Genomic DNA, 20273 nt, shown 5'->3' on the forward strand with positions numbered 1-20273 from the left:
GCATCTCTGGAAGAGACATGGTTCAGAAGAGCCCAGGAAGCTGTCCAGGGTTGAAGGAGTGACCCTGCAGACTTATCTAACAAGGACCCTCCAGTTTTTCCAAAACAAGTATCTGAAAGGAGAATATTTAACTGAACTTAACTAAATATTTCTGAACTTCTTAGTTAGAAAAAAAATTGGAATGTGATTATGAAAAGGTCCTTTCTTATGAGATGTTTTTATTTGTTTTTTTGGCAATGTTGCTTCTGTCATGGCCAAAAGCCAGAAGAAGAAGAAAAAAACATACTTCAAATTATTTGAATACTCTAGGTTCTCATAAAAACTCAGTGTCAGTTTGATTCTACAAGCTATAAAGAGCTGGCTCGTGCAATGCTCTGGGCTTTAAGTCATATTGGGTCAGAGTCTTAGCCTGCATGTGTCCGTGAAAATGCTCATAATGACAGCAAGGAAATCGTGGGCTGTTTCTGAAAAGCTTTAAGGAAAGGGCAAGCAGACATCTGCTCATGTTGCTTTAGGCATTCATCTACTTGGGATAGTTTGGACCCTTTCCACTATTCTAAAAATTAGAAACAAAAGGGTAAGGTAAGAAGATTCTTTCATAACATCATGGTGCATGTTGTTGTTGTTGTTGTTTTTAAAAAAAAACTGATATATAAGATATCACTACAATAAAAGGGATAGTAAAGAAAACCAATAATCTAAAGTACATTTCCACTGAAAAAAAATTTCATAAAATTTCTAAAACTCATTTAGTCAATACCATTTTCTAAAAATTAAAACACACACACACCTATAGCAGTTGTGTGTGCACACAAGTGTGTGTGTGTGTGTGTGTGTGTGTGTGTGTGTGTTTTAAAGGCAATGATATAACTCATGTTATCTGGCATCTCCTGTTCTTAATGAAAATAGAGAAATGAACTAGGCAAAATTTTCCATTGAACAATTACTCTTACTTCCAATGATCATGCTTTCTAGTTCCTTATACTCTACTGGGTCAGGCATTTAAAAACTTATACTTTCCATTCACTTTAGTCTCTCTCAACTCATCTGTATTCTGAACACAGGTCACTTCCAATGTCCATTTTCTCTATTACTGCTTCAGTGCAGAAACTGTCAGACTATGTCCTTACCCCTGCTGACCATGACCTCTGTCAGATCAAGCTCTCTAACCTCAGTAGAGCCCTCTTTGCTACTCAAAAATCCTTTTATTTGGCTTTGCTGGCTTCCATTCAACTTCCTCAGTGGCTCTACCAGGCCTTTATGCTCACGTTCCCAAATCCAGATCGCCTCCTTCACTTTCAGTAGATGACTCAGAACACTTCTCTGCAGAGACACTGGAGCCTGCTCTTCATGCACAGCCTCAACTGTTCTCTTTTTCAGAAATCTTTCTATACCTTCATCCTTTCTTTCTCCGTTTGTGCCTGTTTCCTAAGAATAAAGTATATGTCCTTTTCCTTTATCAAGATTCCTCTTCTTCTTTCATCCACTATCTCCTTTGGCATCTAATATACCCTGACCTCCACATATTGCCTGTCTCTCCCTCTAGATCAGCAGTTCTCAACCTGTGGGTCGCGACCCTTTGGAGGTCAAACGACCCTTTCACAGGGGTCGCCTAAGACCATCAGAAAACACATATATAATTACGTATTGTTTTTGTGATTAATCACTATGCTTTAATTATGTTCAATTTGTAACAATGAAAATACATCCTGCATATCAGATATTTACATTACGATTCATAACAATAGCAAAATTACAGTTATGAAGTAGCAACGAAAATAATTTTATGGTTGGGGGTCACCACAACATGAGGAACTGTATTACAGGATCGTGGCATTAGGAAGGTTGAGAACCACTGCTCTAGATCAACTCACCTTTCAAGAGTTCGTCATTGCAAACAAACAACCCACCCACCCTTTTGTGACTCTGCAAATGATGAGATGTCTCTATTAACATTTTATAAGAATAACTTATACCCACAGACTCCATTTCCTCATGAAAATATTTCTCTAATCCCCTGCAATCTTGATTTCCTAATACACGATAGAAATTACTCCCCCGTTGGCCTTTTTGCATATTTCAACTTCTTGGCAACACTGATCCTACTGAACACCTTCAGGAATTATCTCTTATTTCTTCTTTTACTTCTCTCATGGTGATTTTGATAGCTTACCTGGCACTATGTTCTCTTTCTACCTGAATACAGATATTCACCAAAGATCTGAGATTCTCTTCTCTCATCATTCTGTATACTCTACCAAACAATCTGCTACCAAATTTTCAAATTCTGTATTTCTTACCTTGTGTTTCTATGGTTTGAGTCACAATCTCTTTCCTTACATCAAACCCCCACTGCCTCGTTGAACATACCATGTACAAGTCTAGCCTTTATGTCCAACTCAATGGTGCCCCTAAATCAAATTTATTAGTGTCTTTTCCCAAATCTCCTCCCAACTTTCTTACTTTTAATAATGACATTTCCCATTATTCCAAAAGCCTGTTTGCATTTGGCAAATATCTATTGTATGGTTATAATATGTAAGTCATAAGTTCTAGGCATTGGGGATACAGGAGTGCACAGGATGAATGAGGCTCCTGTCCTTGTGAAATTTACTTTCTATACTGGGAAAACAGAAAACAAACAGGTAATTAAATAAAATAAATTTGGTAGAGGCAAATGCTATAAAAAAAAGTAAAATGTGCCCTAACCAGTTTGGCTCAGTGGACAGAGCGTCAGTCTTGGACTGAAGGGTCCCAGATTCAATTCCGGTTAAGGGTACATGCTGGGGTTGCGGGCTTGATCCCCAGTAGGGTGGTGTGCAGGAGGCAGACAATCAATGATTCTCTCTCATCATTGATGTTTCTATCTTTCTCTCCCTCTCTGAAATCAATCTATATATATAAAAGCCTAAGTTACCATCCGATCGGTAGCTATGGCACACAATGACCACCAGGGGGCAGATGTTATGACCGATAGCTATGATGCGCACTGACCACCAGGGAGCAGACACTCAATGCAGGAGCTGCCGAGTTGTGGTGACTTGGCAGCTGCGGTTCTTAGGTGACACACCTGGAACCAGAGAGGAGGGAGCCCAATTCTGGGGTGTGTCACCCGAGAACCGCCCTCTTGCCATCCGAGACCTCTCGGGGGGGATGTTGGAGAGTTGGTTTCAGCCCAATCCCCACAGGCCTGGCTGAGGGACCCCATCAGTGCACAAATGCATGCACCGGGCCTCTAGTAAAAATATATTTAAAAAAGTAAAATGTGATTGATAGACTATTATGAGGGATGAATTTGGGCAGTGGAACAACCAAATTAGATAAAATGGTCCAGGAAACCTCTTTGAGGAAGTGGCGTTTGAGATGAGACTAGAATAAGGAGAATGACCGTCATGCAAATGCTGAAGAAAAAGCTTCTCTAACAGTGGGATCAGCAAGTGCAAGAGCTCTAAATATGCACATGTCTGTTTTCTTTATTCCCACTTTAATGCATCACTCTGATTTTAATTGCATACGTCTTATAGAATGACCTCAATTTTTACCTCTTTTGTATATATATCTTCCTGGTTAAACTTTCATTATTTCTCGCTCTCCAACTATTTCACCTTCCAGTGCATCCCTTGTATCACTACACAATTAAACTTCCTAAAGTAAAACTATAATATTATACTCTTGCTCCAAAACCTCTAGTGATGATGTCCCCCCCTTCGCCCGCCCCCATTATTCCTTGAATTATTATAAACTTGAAGGGGTAACATTAAAACCTGTTCATGATGTAACCTCAAAATATCTTTCAGTTCTTCTCTTCCATACTGCTAAACACAATCTACCATCTTAGATATTCCTGCTTCCAAAATTCCCCATTATGTCTCCTCCACACAATTTGGGCAAGTCACAGCCCTCCCAGCCCTCTTAGCCCTACCTCAAATAACCTTTTCCTTGAAGACCCTTCATATTTCTCTCTGTTTTTAACCCACAAAGAACTTCTTCCCAGCATTTGTCATATTTTGATTTGTCTTCCTTCATTACATCTCTTACTATATCAACAGATGTCTTAAGATAGTGACCATGTTATTTATCCTTGTACTAGTGTAGTGCCTCACATTGATGGCATTGAATAGTATTTGTTGAATGAAGGAATGAAATGAATTTATTAAACCTGAGTTGATTAATACTTATTTCATGACACCCCAAGTGGTTTCCCTTTTGTCATTCCTTTTATTTGTTATCTTGAAACCTAGATATAAAAAGTCAGAAAGCAGAGACCTCTGGTTATGAAATAGCCTAGTAAGTTTCAATATGGCCACACTTGTAAAAGTTTATATTGAGGAACATTAAAAATACTTATTTTTCAATGTTGCATAATACATGTGGTGTGAGACAAATCACTTTCAGCGAAGTGCTAATTGGTTGATCTCTGCTCAGGATACATAAAATTGCTTAGCAGTATTCAGTGCTTAAAAAATACATGATCACAATCATATCATCTCAATACATACCACGTTACTGCAAGTCCTATATCGAATATTTCTTCCCTCACAGCTCCTAGGAGACAAAAAGAAAAAAAAAGACCTTATTACTACCTATAAAAGGCTCAATATTTGAACTACACTATATAATAAAAGGGTAATATGCAAATTGACCCTAACAGTGGAATGACTAGGAACAACTGGGAATGACCGGTTGCTATGATGCGCACTGACCACCAGGAGCCAGACGCTCAATGCAGGAGCTGCCCCCTGGTGGTCACTGTGCTCCCACAGGGGGAGCTCCGCTCAGCCACAAGCCGGGCTGACAGCTGCGAGCACAGCGGTGGTGGCGGGAGCCTCTCCCACTTCCTCGGCAGTGCTAAGGATGTCCGACTGGTGCCATTACATACTCCCATCAGCAATACATGGGAACAGTCCCCAGGGGGAGTGGGCCTAAGCCGCCAGTCGGACATTCCTCGAGGGTTGCTGGGCTGCCAGAGGGATGTCTGACTGCCAACTTAGTCCCGATCCCCCTGGGGAGCGGGCCTAAGCCAGCAGGTGGACATCCCCCGAGGGGTCACGGACTGCAAGAGGGTGCAGGCTGGGCTGAGGGAAGCCCTACCCCGAGTGCACGAATTTTTGTGCACTGGGCTTCTAGTTTTCTTATAAAAAGAATTCTCTCTTAATATTCATATAAAAGCCTCTCTTTTCTTCTGAGTACATTCTTAGAAGAGTTACACTCAAATACTAAATTGAGCAGATCTAACGAAGTTGTACATGTAAGAATTAAAACTAAGCATTTGGTTGTTAAAATAAGTACTTATACTTAGTTCTTATTTAACCAAATAAATATAAATTCAAGGTTTTCTGAAAAGTATTAATATTAAATGAATCCCATCCTAATTATTTCTGGTATGAAACTAGAGATATTTCACAGAAAAAAACTTAAAATTGTGAATATGATAAAATTTGCACTTACTGTTTAACATGTTTTATAAATTATGAAATGGACATAAAAAGTCATAATTGTTAACGAATTATTTTTAAAAAAATACATGTTCATTGCAGAGATTTGTGGAAAGATTACCTAAAAGTAAAAAAAAATCTCTCATAGTTGCCTCATCTAAAGAGAATCACTATTATTTTGATTTATTAATTTCTTTCCACTGAGGAAAAAAATCACACCACTTATATAATTTTGCAGCTCGTTTTTCCACTTATAAATTTTTGAAGGTATTTTCCCAGAAACTGACAACATTTTGAGAGCTACATAATATTCCATCAAATGATATAATTTGTATAATCATTCTTCGATTACTTAAGTAATGTCCAATTTGGGGTTTGATAAATGAGAGTGTAATGAGCCATATCCATGCATATGCTTTACCTAAATTTCTGACTATGTCTTTAGGGTAGATAAATTTCTAGAAGAATTACTGGACTAAAGGGAATGAACTTTTATAAGCTCTTGATAAATTACATTCCATAAACTTTGTGCCATTACATACTCCCATCAGCAATACATGGGAGTTTTCATATTACTGAACTCTTGTGAACAAAAACAATCAATTTTTGATTAAGCATTCAGTGATGACACAGAGCAGCAGTTCTCTGCTCTTTTCAAAATAAGTCACAACGACTTAAATTTTAGACTTGAAACCGTAAAAATCCTAGAAGAAAGCATAGGCAATAAAATCCTGGACATTTCTCATAGCAAGATTTTTTTCTGATATATCTCATCGAGCAAGGGAAACAAAAGAAAAAATAAACAAATGGGACTACATCAAACTAAAAAGTTTTTGCATAGCAAAGGAAACCATCAATAAAATGAAAAGACAACCCACTGACTTGGAGAACACAGTCACCAATGATACATCTGACAAGTGGTTAATATTCAAAATTTATAAAGAACTCATACAACACAACACCAAAAAAACAAACAATCCAATTTAAAAATGGGCAAAGGAGCTGAATAGACACATCTCCAATGACGACGTATAGATGGCCAATAGACATAGGAAAAAATGCTCAAAGTCACTAATCATTAGACTGATAAAAATTAAAACTACAATGAGATATCATCTCACACCTGTCAGAATGGCTATCATCAATAAATCAACAAACAAGTGGTGGCCAGAGTGTGAGGAAAAGGGAACCGTCATGCACTGCTGGTGGGAATGTAGATTGGTGAAAAAGGAGAAGGGATTTAGAAAAAAATTCATAGACACAGACAACAGTATGGTGATTACCAGAGGGAAAGGGGGGTGGGGGAGATAGAAGAGGGTAATGGAGGGATAAATGGTGATAGAAGGAGACTTGACCTGGGGTGGTGAATACACAATACAATATACAAATGATGTATTATAGAAATGTACTTCTGAAACCTATATAAACCCAATAAGTTCATTAAAATGTCACACTTAAAAAAACACAAAAATCTATATATATAAAAGCCCAGTGACTGAACAGCTGCTAGCAGGCCCAGGGTGAGGCTGAGTCTCTGCACCTATTAAATACCTGAGACAATCCAGACTCTGGCCTGACCCCACCCGCTGATGCAGGCCCTCTAAGGTGTGTTCTAGAAAGATCGTGGGAAGCTGGCATAGGCTGATAGCAAGAGGGGATGTGACTGTGGATCTCCTGGGGAGGCTGCCCTGAACATCCCAATGGCGACTCTGACCTGGCATCACACCTCAAGGACATTCACCAAGTGACTTTGGGGTGCAAAGCTCTCCACCAGGTTCCTTCAGGACACAGAACACACCTTTACCCAAGACATTACCCCAAAATATCAGCTCAGACTAATTTCCTCATTCAGCAGCCGCTCAGAGGGCGGGTCCACAGCCACTCAGCTGACCAGGATGAGCTGTGCTCCCGAAGCAGGCCATCCCCGCAGGCCACGCCCCCCACCAGTGCATGAATTGGACGGAGGACTGGGTCTCTAGAATAATATAAAATTCTGAGAGAATGATTATACTAATAACTAATAGTTATGGAGTTTGCAGTATATTTCTAAGTTTGTTATATTGTATTAATTTATTTAATCGTCTCAGGTACCCTGGGAGTCAGGGTACTATCATTTTACCCATTTTACAAATGAGAAAACTGAAACTTAGGGAGGTTAACTAACTTGCCAAAATTGCACAACTACTAAGTAATAGAGCTGAGATTTGATACCAGGCCATCTGGCTTCAGAACTTACACCTATAACCATGATGCTTTACTGCCTCCTAATTCACTTGTTTGTCCGACAAAGGTCCACTGCGCTCTTGTTATGTGCTGGGCAATGTACTTACTTCTGGGAACGAATATGACATGGTTTTTGCTATTAAGAAAATCATTCAATTATAATTTAGTGACAGGAATGCTAAATAGCATGTGCTAGGTCTGAGAATGTTGTCAAAAAGTAAATGTCATCTGAAAATACAATTATACAAAGACTCTCTTAAAGAGATAGAAAGGTCCTAGGCTTAAACACTTGACCATAATCAGATTGACTATATTAATGTGAATTAACAAGAAAATGTGGCCAAGAAGAGAAAGAACTGGCCAGGCATTAGAATCATAGAAAAGAGGAGAATGCCAGATACATGGTTGTCGGTGCCCAGCCTAACAATGTCCCAGGGAAAGGACCCATAAACTTGAAATCCTGCATGTCCCATTGGCAAGGCTGCTGCCATCATGATGTGGATGCCTCACACTAACCAAGCGGCTGCCAATGAATGTTCTGTTCCTCCCAGGAATTACCCTGATTCTGATGCCATGTTGACCAAACAACTTGCCAAGAGTGATCTGGCTTTTCATGACTGCGCTGTGTGCTGGTCATGCTGACATGAGTATTCCGGTCCATGCGATAGACAGTTCTATTTTTAGTTGTAAGTTAATAAACTGGCATTTTACTTTGAGACATTAATCTCATGGGTCAAGTCATTGAGTCCGCCTCCCAGACAAGGGTCTGTTCTTGGTGTGATTACTGGAAAATATCAGGTTTCTGGGTCTAAAAAGATGCGAGCTAAACTCCAGTTGATGGTACACTTACAAGGTAATGAACTCTACAACCCAGAGGCCTTTGATAGAGTTCCACTGAGGCTTCAGAATTGGCAGAATGTGATATGTTTTTCGATTTTGAAATTCCAAGTGCATATGTGACACAGTGTAGTGGATAAGAGTACCCAGTTTGAAACCAGAATCCTCTTTCTGGAATCCTGGCTCTATTCCTCAGTTTTTATATGTCAGTTTGTCATCTGTAAACTGGGATACTATTACTTATCCTCTGGGATTATTATGGGGATTATCAGTTAATATTATGAAGCACTTCCAACAATGCCTAGCACATAGTAAACATGGTGTAGACATTTGATAAATCAATTAAATGCATAATAGAAGTAACAATATAATAGATTGAAAGGGGGTTAAGAATGTGTGGAGAAGAAACTGTAGGCAGAGGCACAGAGATACAAAAAGATATGGTATAGGTGCACATTTTCAAGCAGTTTTGTTTTGTTGGAGTTTTGGGTTGATTTGAAGAATTGAAGGAGATGAGATAAATACCTTCTAACTTTGAACTTGGCAACAGGCAAAGGGAACTCACTGAAGGTTTTAAAACAGAGAAGATACAATGTGGACTTCTTGCTTTTAAAAGTGAAATATGGTGTTAATCATTAAGACCTTAAAAACCACTGTTTTTCATCTCCTTTTATTTTCTTTTCCTAATTTTATCTCCCTAAACGGAAGAATGGAAACAAATCTGAATTGGGGATTTGGAGTTCTGGATGTTGGACTTTGCTCATCTCCTTGCGTACTCCTCTTATCTTCTCAGGGGGCTCTTAGCTTTTCCATCTGTCAAATGAATATTGGAATGGCAGTGCATACAGTTATGATCACCAACTGAGATAACTTACAAAAGCTTTGTCCACGTGCCAAGGGGTTATTATAGAGATATTGTTTGCTAAAAACAAAATAAAACAAAAACGTCAAGAAGCAGAAAACTACTTGCATCAAAAATTTAAATGAGCCTTTGCCAAGTATTTCAAATTATAAATTCTTACACATGTTTTAAAAGCACCTTCAGATAATAGGAGATGTAAGCATGTACTGTAAAATATTGATTTGAAATGCTTCAGCAAAAATAAAAGAAAAACAAAAAACTAGCAAAGAGAAACACTTGTTGCAATTTCCAAAGGCTATCCTGTGATCGTCTAACATTTAATATTAATTTGCCAATACTTTAATTCTGCCCCTGAATTAAGTATTCCATTTGTACATTCTATTACTTACTTAGTGAGAGCTTATTTAGTTTAATTGACTGAAATATGCTATTAAGGTGGTAATGCTTGAATTTGGAAAGATCCTCATTATTGAAAAATATTATCAAGTTGTGAATAATAATAGTAATACTAGCCTCTACTATGTATTGTGTCTGCTATAGGTATCTGGCCCCCTGTTAGGTATTTTGTGTACACCATCACTAATTTTCCAACAACTCTGTAATAGATAGATGAGAAAAGTGAGGCTGAGAAAGAGTAGGAGGCTTAATGTCATATGCACAGAAAACTAGGGATTGAAACCCAGGTTTGTCTAACTCCAAAGCACATAAAAACAATAATAAAAATAAAGGAACAAGATATGCTTAAGATGTGTAGAATACTAACATGAGATTAAATCTGGGAAGCCGAGCAGAGATTTGGCCTGGGGGTTAACTGTGCTTTATTATTACTACACCAATACATCAGCCGCTTCTCAATTCTGGTAAATCTACTTCTAGTGAGTACAGGGTACCTGGGCACACACAGTACACTTGGGACGTCTCCAAGGCAACTGCACTTGTCAGTTAAATGCGATGTGAAAGAACTTCAGGGCAGAGCAGCTTGAGTTTTTAAAAGTTCAAATTTATTAAACCCGAATATAAATTTTCCTTAAGTACTGAAGTGACTCTTCCACCGCAAGAATTTTAATTCTTGCCAAGTGTGACTTTCTTCATCCAAGGCATTTATCTGGGCTCAAAAGCCTCATCTGAGAATTAAACAGTAAAATGTATTTTCTTTTTCTCCTTAAAAAATAGCTTGTTGATATAAAACAGCTGACTAGTTCCCTTCACATTTAAACAAAATGAAATCTGCCTCTTGGAATAAAAACAAACTTTAGATATTTTAGGCCAAATGGTGTCTGAGGAAAGCTATAGAGCACTGATCACAGAGAACGCAAGTCAATGCACCCTCTCCGCGAAAACGCTGACGGAGCGACAGGCCTGTGTCGAGGGCGGTAAGTACTGTGCCAATTAAGGACTCAGAAACTGGTTCAAGTATGAGAGAACAAGATACAAACAAAAACATATCCAAACCAAATTTGTACAGAAAGGTCCTTATTTATTTCAGCCCTTTACGCCTGGCCTGTCATTTTATGAATGTGAACTAATTCCTTCTCTCAAACATGGAAATCACCTCCATCACAAGTTATTTGCAAATTATTCAGACTTTAGTTCACTCTTGATAAGATTACTTTAGGCTTGTGGCGTTTTTCTTCTTCTCTCGTGAACACATAATGAGCAATCCAAACCCTTCCAATCCCTAGATCCTGATATGATCTCAGTTTCAATGATCACAATGTAACGACCTGAGAAGACTTGAGCGGCCTTGGAAAGTTAAAAGCTCGCTTTCCAGGCATAGGCAATTTGTTGGCTTCCCCTCTCTGCTTATATAATTTTAGTCTTTAAAAGCGAAAGGCGCCCTGACCGGTTTGGCTCAGTGGATAGAGCGTCGTCCTGCGGACTGAAAGGTCCCAGGTTCCATTCTGGTCAAGGGCATGTACTTTAGTTGCGGGCACATCCCCAGTAGGGGGTGTGCAGGAGGCAGCTGATCGATGTTTCTCTCTCATCGATGTTTCTAACTCTCTATCCCTCTCCCTTCCTCTCTGTAAAAAATCAATAAAATATATTTAAAAGAGAAAGGCATATTTTTTTTAAATTTTTCATTAGGAATAAAAAATTTCGGTCAACTGCATCCATTTTTTACCTTAAAATTCTTCTCATCTCCTGTCACCCTTCTGGTGACATATCCAGACTCATCCTGGGTGTCAATGAACGGTTCCGAGAAAGTCTGGTAACTGTGGGTTGAAGACCTGAGTCCTGAAGTTCTTCAACCCACAGTTGCTTTAGGCTCAGGAAGCTTTGCCTTTGATTCGGAAAAGCAAAGAGTGCAGCTAAGAACGGGGTTTGTATTTCTCTGAATACCTCCTACTTTTTAAAAGATACCTATTTTCATTGATTTCAGAGAGGAAGAGAGAGAGAAAGAGAGATAGAAACATCAGTGATGAGAGAGAATCATTTATTGGCTGCCTCCTGCACGCCCCACACTGGGGATCGAGCCAGCAACCCAGGCATATGCCCTGCCAGGGAATCAAACCATGACCTATTGGTTCATAGGTTGATACTCAACCATTGAGCCACACCAGCTGGGCTGAATACCTTCTACTTTAAAAAAATATATATATTTTTTTATTGTTTCAGAGAGGAAGGGAGAGGGAAAGAGAGATAGAAACATCAATGATGAGAGAGAATCATTTATTGGCTGCCTCCTGCACGCCCCCTACTAGGGATCGAGCCCGCAACCCAGGCATGTGCTCCTGATGGAATCGAGAAACTTTCAGCCCACAGGCCAATGCTCTATCCACTGAGCCAAACCAGCCAGGGCTACCTTCTACTTTTAAAATAGAAACTAATGGGCAAAGGATTTTAAAATAGGACAGTCCATCTGCTTATATATCTCTCTAATTTTAGTCATCCAAAAGGAAACTGAATTCTTTGCAAGAGAGTAGACATAAAACCACACCAGCGAGTTGAGCCAGGACACTGGGTCCTTTAAAGTGGGTCCTGAAACAACCATGGATCAGACAAGACAAGTGCATCTGCAGCCGTAGCCAGGCCTCCCTGCAGTGTTGGAGCCCTGTTTTCCTCCCTCACTTCACATGAGCAGTTCAGTCCTCAGGGGAGCTATCTAGCAGGAGGATGTCCCCAACAAGCCAGGAAAAACACGTCTACATTTCTGGGCTTTTTACAAAGATCTCAAGAGGAAGAGCGACTTCTGAGAACACCTGAGAGAACCAAATGCAAACGCATTGTTGGGCTGCTTTTCATTTTCCACAGACACATTATTGTGAGAGGTTCTCTCAGGAAACAACACTTGATGCCAATCAACTTCGCCATCAAAAAGGAAGTTATATAAACCTCCGGACCCTGTGTGTAAAGCTATCCCCAGATGCTCACTGTCCTCAACCACGGGTCAAACTGAATGCTGAAAACCTAGGGGTGAGAACTGGCGTCCATGCATAACAGATGGTTAGTGAGGATGGTCTTGCCTGGCACGTGGGGTAGAAAGAGGAGTTAAATGACATGCCATCCCTGTGGGTTCCATAAGTCCCTTGTTCTCTTCTTTCCCTTGACTCTCTGCTTTACTTTTTGCTCAAAAAGGTCATTCTTGAATTCTCTGTATTTTAATTTAATTCTCTCCATGTTTAAAATAGTTACTCTTTAATTCTAATTTAGTGTGCCTTTCATGAGAATCAAATGAGCCTTGTTCATGTGGAAACTCTACTTGTATGGTGGTTGGTCCTAACAAGAGGAGTCCATTCACCACTGTCCCTTCATTAAAAAGCATCTACATAAAAACAGAGCATGGCTATCAGGGGTGAGGGGTGGGAAGAATCGGGAAGATGTTGTTTAAATGATCTTGCTCTTAGTAGATAAGTCCTGGAGACCTAGTGCATTGATAGTAGACAACAATATTGTATTATAAACTTCAAAGTTGCTAAGATCTTAATTGTTCCCAATACCAAAATAGAAATAATTATGTGACGTGATAAAGATGTTAGATAACACTAAAGTGATAGTCATACTGCAATATATAACGTATCAAATCAACATGTTGTAGACCTTAAACTTATGGAATGTTATATGCCAATTATATTTCAATAAAAATGTATCCATCTATATATTCAGATACATGTATGTATATATATATATTCATTACACACTCTATCTCTACATAATTGGAGATGTTTTATTGTGTATTAACTTTATTAACATAAATAGATTTGAAGTTTTTAATGAGTGTATATTACTCTGGACGATGACTTTGAATCGTCCTTTACCTTTCCACCCCCCAACAGAGCCATGTGCTCCCAGACAGCCACCTATCATAAATAACAAAATTGCTTCCAATATTCTTCATAATAAGCAATGTTGAATCTGGTAATACTTGAATCAACCTTGATAAACCTGATCTTTAACATTAAAAGGTGTCTTGGACCCTCTTCATGGCAAACTTCACAGTGTTTCCCATTTGAAGTTAAATCTCCTTCCTTAGACCAAGCCACCAAAATTCTAGGAATAATGCACTCCCAACACATAACGCCAGTGGAAAAGTACCTTGAAACGAGAAAACAGGGATTTTGGTGCGAGGGGACCTCCAATGAGTACATAAAAATATCTCTAATTCCTTAAACATCTAGTCAAAAGGTCCCCGAACCCTGAGCAGGATGCCCATTCGTTTCACAAGGCCTCTTCTGCATGCGATGCATCACGTGGCTCAGATTAGTGCTGAGGGAGAGATTTATTTTTTTTCTGGGTAGATAGATATACAAGCCAAATTATTATGACAACTTGATAAATGTAGCTTTTGAAAATGCTTTCTGTTGTAATAATACAACAAACACAAGGGAGGCATGCTGCCAGGCCTCATCCATCAGTAGGTGAGCTGCCTGGGAACAGACACAGCCCTGGTGTCACACTAGCTCCTCGCAATCTTCCAAAGGCCTAAGGAGGAGAAGGAGGAGGAGGAGGAGGAGGAGGAGGAGGAGGAGGAGGAGGAGGAGGAGGAGGAGAGAGCCTTAAAGCTGCATTTTCACAGCAATTTTAAACAGAATATGAGGTAGTGGTGGTCCATGTTGAAAAACAGTGCCATGAGTTGAAGCCTTGACTTAAAAGTGTTTTTTTGGCACAGGTAACATATTTTTGTAACCTCAGTTTTATAATTCAACACCTCTGCTCTATACTAATCTCTTATTTTAAAAACATTCTCAATGCTGTCCCAGCTTGGAGGCTTTGATTTATGTCTACAGCAGCGGTTCTCAACCTGTGGGTTGTGACCCCTTTGGCGGCTGAATGACCCTTTCACAGGGTTCGCCTAAGACCATCCTGCATATCAGATATTTACATTACGATTCATAACAGTAGCAACATTACAGTTATGAAGTAGCAACAAAAATAATTTTATGGTTGGGTCACAACATGAGGAACTGTATTTAAAGGGCCAGAAGGTTGAGAATCACTGGTCTACAGAGAGTGAATGTGGAGCCCAAATTCAATATACCTGGAAATGATGTAGGTTTAGGGAAAATGTTCTAAGATGTCATCTCATACGGTTGTTTGATCTTCTTGTGACCATAGGTCACTGAAGACAGCTTCTCTGTACTTTTACAAATTCTTTTGCATTGGGTAAGAGGCCGCGGAGCTGTTAAATTAAAATTTAGACCCATGTGAGGATATTACAGATTGAATTTTGGAGTTTGTCCTGGGAGTTTCAGAGTGGTTTATTTGCTATTATGAGTGTTTGGTATGTTTTAAATTACAACTAGAAAACTCGCTGCCAATTTTTCCCCCAAACAAGTATGATTTTACATATCTCTGCCTGTTCTTCAAAGACAGACATGCTGCAACAAAGCCTCGTGTTTTCACAAATATGGACAGGGGTTATGAAAAAGAGGAGCGTGCTCATGGAATCAAAAAGGAAAGAAGAAAGAACAATGACATTGTAAACCATCACGTTCATGCCCAGCATCTAAGGAAGTCAGAACCCGCTCGGACAATTGACTGAGACAACGCACAGTACACAGTGTGAAAGTGAAAATGAGCCCTGGGCAGGGTTTCCTGGTGAACAAGGTTTTGTATAATGCGCTCTGATTTACAGTCACTTACACTTACTGAGCATCCATTCAGAACCAGTATTAAGCAAGGCATGGTGAAAGATGCAAAATGATGACTTCCCCGACCCTTATCAAAGTTAAAATTTAGTTGAAAAAAATCCACATGAGCCCAAAAAGAACACACAACAGTATAATGCATAGTCAACAACTAATGGATGTGGTCTGGATGCTAAATATAGAAGGAATTGGGCAAAGGGGCAGCTACATGGCAGGACGTAACTTATGAAGATGTATCTTAGGTGGGGTGTCCTGTGTGGGCCATATGAGTCCCAAGCGTGTGATAGAAGAAAGGGGAATTCAAGAAATAACCTTCCCTCCCTATTCCTGCTTCCCAAAGTACTACAGAAGGTTCTTAGCTCTAATAGTCACTTCGATCAATTCACTCAACACTGACTGGGTTCCTAGATATAAAAACAAAACAAGATAAAACCTTGGTCCACAGTGCTGATAGACTAATGGGGGCCGGTGTCATATAAATAATTATAACACAACCCAGACTATGTAAATGTAATTATAATGCCTTGCAAACACAGCAAAATGACATTAAGGGCCACGTGCTGGAAGTAAGTTTAAATGACACCTAGGATTTTGACAGGGGGACGTGGGCAGCGAGAGACTCTGTAGACGAGGAGGCAGAGTCTGCAGAGGGCTGGTGCTTTAACAAACTAAGACACAGTCCTGCAGCTGCCCCGGACACTTCCTTTTCAGAAAACGTTTTATTTCTTTTGTGGAAGGTTTATTTCACTCAGCAAAATGTGTGTGAACACACACCCACAAAAAAATGAGTTTTAAAATTCAGTTTAGGCCAGAATGTATAGATATGTCCTCATCACCCTTCTCATGCCATCTGATGCTGACAGCTATAGATTTTTAATTTAATTTTTTTAAAATTTCAATTATAGTCCTGACCAGTTTGGCTCAGTGGATAGAGCGTTGGCCTGCGGACTGAAGGGTCCCAGGTTTGATTCCAGTCAAGGACATGTACCTTGGTTGCAGGCACATCTCTGGTGGGGGGTGTGCAGGAGGCAGCTGATCAATGTATCTCTCTCATTGATGTTTCTAAACTCTCTATCCCTCTCCCTTCTTCTCTGTAAAAAATTAATAAAATATATTTTTAAAAAATTTCAATTACAGAGCACTACCCAATTAGCTTCACAAATGGCACACCCAAAGGTGGTCTCGGCAGCCAGAGTCCCGCTGGGGGTGGGGAGTGTTATCTTGCTCTGTAGGGTCAGCCCCTGCACAGCAGCTCATCTCCTGTGGTCATGGCCAGGACTCACAATCAGTAGCCTGAGGGTCAACCCCACCCACTGAGGTGCCAACAGCAATCAAGGCTCAACTATAATAGGAGGGTCACAGTTCACACAACAGACTCCCAGAGCATCCAGGTGACCAGGGAGACCGCGCCACTAGGTCCCACAAGACACCTACATAAGGCCACCCTGCCAAGACTGCGTGGTTATTAGAAAACATATTTTTGCTTCTTTATTTGCTTTTCTCTCCTACAGTGTGATCTTTGAGCCTCAGTGCCCAGCAAAGTGCCTGTTAGCCCTCCACAATCATTTATTGAGAAAAGAAGAAAAGGGAGGGAGGAAGGGCGGGAGAGAGGGAAAGAAGGAAGGGTCAAAGGAAGAAGGGAAGAATAGAACAGAAGGAAACGCTATTAGAATAATTTCAGGCCACGAAGACTCGTTGGCCTCCCGGTTGCTCTAATTTTTGAACCCTGAAACTGGATTAAAATCTTTCTATAATAAACCAAAGATGAAAAATTTAAAATGAAACCAAATAGCTACCAAAGGAAAGAAACCTTGGCTCTTTGCTGTGAACATGTTTATTTTCACATATTTACTCAAAATTGTATTTGTCACTGCAATGTGTTTGGTCCCTCTGAAAGCTGACGAGGAGTGGGGGCCCGGGGATTGCTGCCTTTGGCTTGAGATCCACGGGCAGGAAGGACATGCACTTTCTAATACATACACACATGCCATAAGGTTTGCAAATGATCTTACATTTGCTCAGTAGCCAAAAGAGGCAAAGAATGAGAATAAAAACAAATGTGTTTTAGCAGCATCAAGTCCAACTTTTCCTTCTTCCCCATGAGGAAAATGTATATTATGAAACTCTAGGACTCTCACAACCTCACCCCATACAACCCTGGAGCTGGGAATTTATGAATTATTTTGGCTAGAGACAAAAGTTCCTCAATCCGCCCATATCGTCCAGATGTCCGTTGCAAAATGGGAGCCTGGAGAATCTCATTTCTCTTTAAAACCATTCGCATGAAGAGCGACTTTTGCTCCTCTTCCTATCTAGCAGCAGAATGGGTTTTGAGTGCATGTGTGAAGGAGAAAGAACCCCTCTCCCTCAGGATCACCCATTCAATTGTAGAGTTGAAGAGCACCTTAGATATCTGTCCAATATAAATATTGATCGAACACCTACTCTGTTCTAGGTGCTGCCCGCTTGACCAGTGAGTCCTACACCAAAGCCTAGAGGTAGGGATTGACTCGGCAGCTGTTTGAGGTTGGCAAAGGTAAGCTATGGCCCATAAGTATGAGGTTATTTGTCATTCTATACTTATTCTTCCTGCCTCCAGGTAAAGTATCCACCCTCTATGTATGCAATTCTGGGTATCCCTCATGTTTTGCTCTTAGTATCTGGTGTCCCTTTAATTTTTAATTTCAATCTCCACACCCCCCTTCTCCCTCCACACACCATAATCTGCCTTAGTGGTTGAAACGAAGCTACACAGTTAGGATTAGATAAAATCTCCTTTTCTATTATACAAACTGGGCTCAAACAGAGAAAATAACAGAATTCAAGTAGTATTAACCAGCCTTTTTTTTTTTTAGGGGGACAGGGGTAATGACAGATGCTGAATTGAAGGTGGAAAGTTAAACTGCACTCTGTGGATAAGAAATGTAATACATTTGAGGAGAAGTGAATATCAGAGAATTTGCATAAAACACCCAAGATGCTGGGCATTAACTTAATCCTATACTAACAACATGCAGGCTTCAAGGGTCATATACGGGGGTGGGCTAAAGTAGGTTTACAATTGTAATACGGATGATGCAATAATGAATAAATTAATAATGATACAAGAATAAACTGAGTTTCACATACTCACACCTTTAACCTACTTTTTGCCAACCCCTGAATATAGGCTTTAATAATGGGATGGAATGTTATCCTTACATAACATTGGCCACTTGGGGCAGGGCTGATCTTGACTAATACTAGACAACTGGATAACTACTCAGAAAAGTTACTGCCTTGTCGTGCAGGGGCAATCGCCACTTCTACGTCCTGACATGCTGGTGTCCGTGATGCAGACTGGATCATTTTATAGAAATGTAAGTGAGAAATTAAAGGTAAATGTTTTTCTTTCTTTTTTGTTTTTAATTAATTAATTTATTTGTTCTCTAAAGTTTTACATACGTCTCCTTTTTCCCTGCTTGACCTTCCCCCCCAAGCTAAACATTTTTTTTTTACCAGAAAACTTCTTTTTGTCTTCATTATCCCAACCTCTAAATTTCTAGAGAACGGAAGACAAACCTCATCATTTCACTATTATCTGCTTCAATAGAGCAGTAGTTCTAATACTGGATATACATTTCAATCATTTGGAGAGCTTTTTAAAAATTATGGATGTCAGGGCTCCACACCCAGAGATTCTAATTGAACTGGTTTTCAGTGGCACCCAGATATTTGTATTGATTTTTGAAGAAGCTTCTCAGGTGATCCTATAGTGGAGCTAGGGTTAAGAACCACTGCTATAGATGTGTTACCCATTTAGAGATCTGGAGAAAACTCTCTTTAGTTCTTAAAATTTATTGTCATTATCATTAGTAGAATCTCAGAAAAATCTATCAAAACTTAATAATGTAGTAAATTCACAAGAGCAGCAGCTTGCCCCTTGGACTTTGTATACTTACATAACTAGTAACTACTACTATTATACAGTAGATATGCAATAAATACTTATTAAATGAATAAACAAAACATTGAGGCAATTCAGTCTTGGAAAGTGTGTCTTCCTAAGAATTTATCCATTTTTTCTAGGTGATCTAATTTGTTGGGGTAAAATTGTTATAATAGTCCTTTGTGATCCTTCTAACTCCTGAGTTATCCATTGCAATGTCTCCGTTTACATTTCTGATTTTATTTATTTGCATCTTTTTTCTTTTAGTCTAGCCAAAGGTTTGTTAATTTTGTTTATCTTAAAAACAAACAAACCTCAAATTCTTAATTTAGTTGATTTAAAGTATTTTTCTAATCTCTTAACTGTGAGATTTGTTTGTTTTTCTTTTCCTAGTTCAGCCCAATAACAGTAATAATAAGAAAATTGAAGTAGTTATCAAAACCCACCAACAAGAAAAGGCCAGGACCTAATGACTCCATTGATGATTCTACTAAATATTTAAAAATACCAATATTTCTTAAACACTTTTAAAAATACAAGAACAGAAAACACTTCCAAACTAATTTTATGAAAACACTTCCAAACTAATTTTATGAGGCCAGTATCACTCTGCCAGTCCAACAAGACACCACAAGAAAAAACCTTTAATAAAATCCCAGCAAACTGAATTCAACAGCACATTAAGAAAATTATGCACCATGACCAAACACTATTTCTGTGAGACAAGGATAATAAAACATATGCAAATATCAATGACACATTAACAGAATGAAAGATAAAAAACACATGATCATCTCCTAAATGCAGAAAAAGCAGTTGACACAATTTAATGTCCATTTATGAGTGAAAAAACAACAAAAACTTCTCAACAAAATAAGTATAAAAGGGACTTACCTCAACAC

At 39.2% G+C, this 20273-nt stretch overlaps 1 protein-coding gene across 1 annotated transcript in view; it reads right to left on the minus strand.

Moving 5' to 3' along the window:
- The window catches only part of ADAMTSL1 (ADAMTS like 1), an 863772-nt gene that overhangs the window by 333738 nt on the left and 509761 nt on the right, over window positions 1-20273 (minus strand). Inside the window, 1 exon segment of the mRNA XM_014460878.2 lies at window positions 4500-4545. Coding sequence (XP_014316364.1) covers window positions 4500-4545 — 46 coding nt within the window.

This window comes from Myotis lucifugus, unplaced genomic scaffold, assembly GCF_000147115.1.
Source record: "Myotis lucifugus unplaced genomic scaffold, Myoluc2.0 scaffold_144, whole genome shotgun sequence".
NCBI classification, from domain to species: Eukaryota; Metazoa; Chordata; class Mammalia; order Chiroptera; family Vespertilionidae; genus Myotis; species Myotis lucifugus.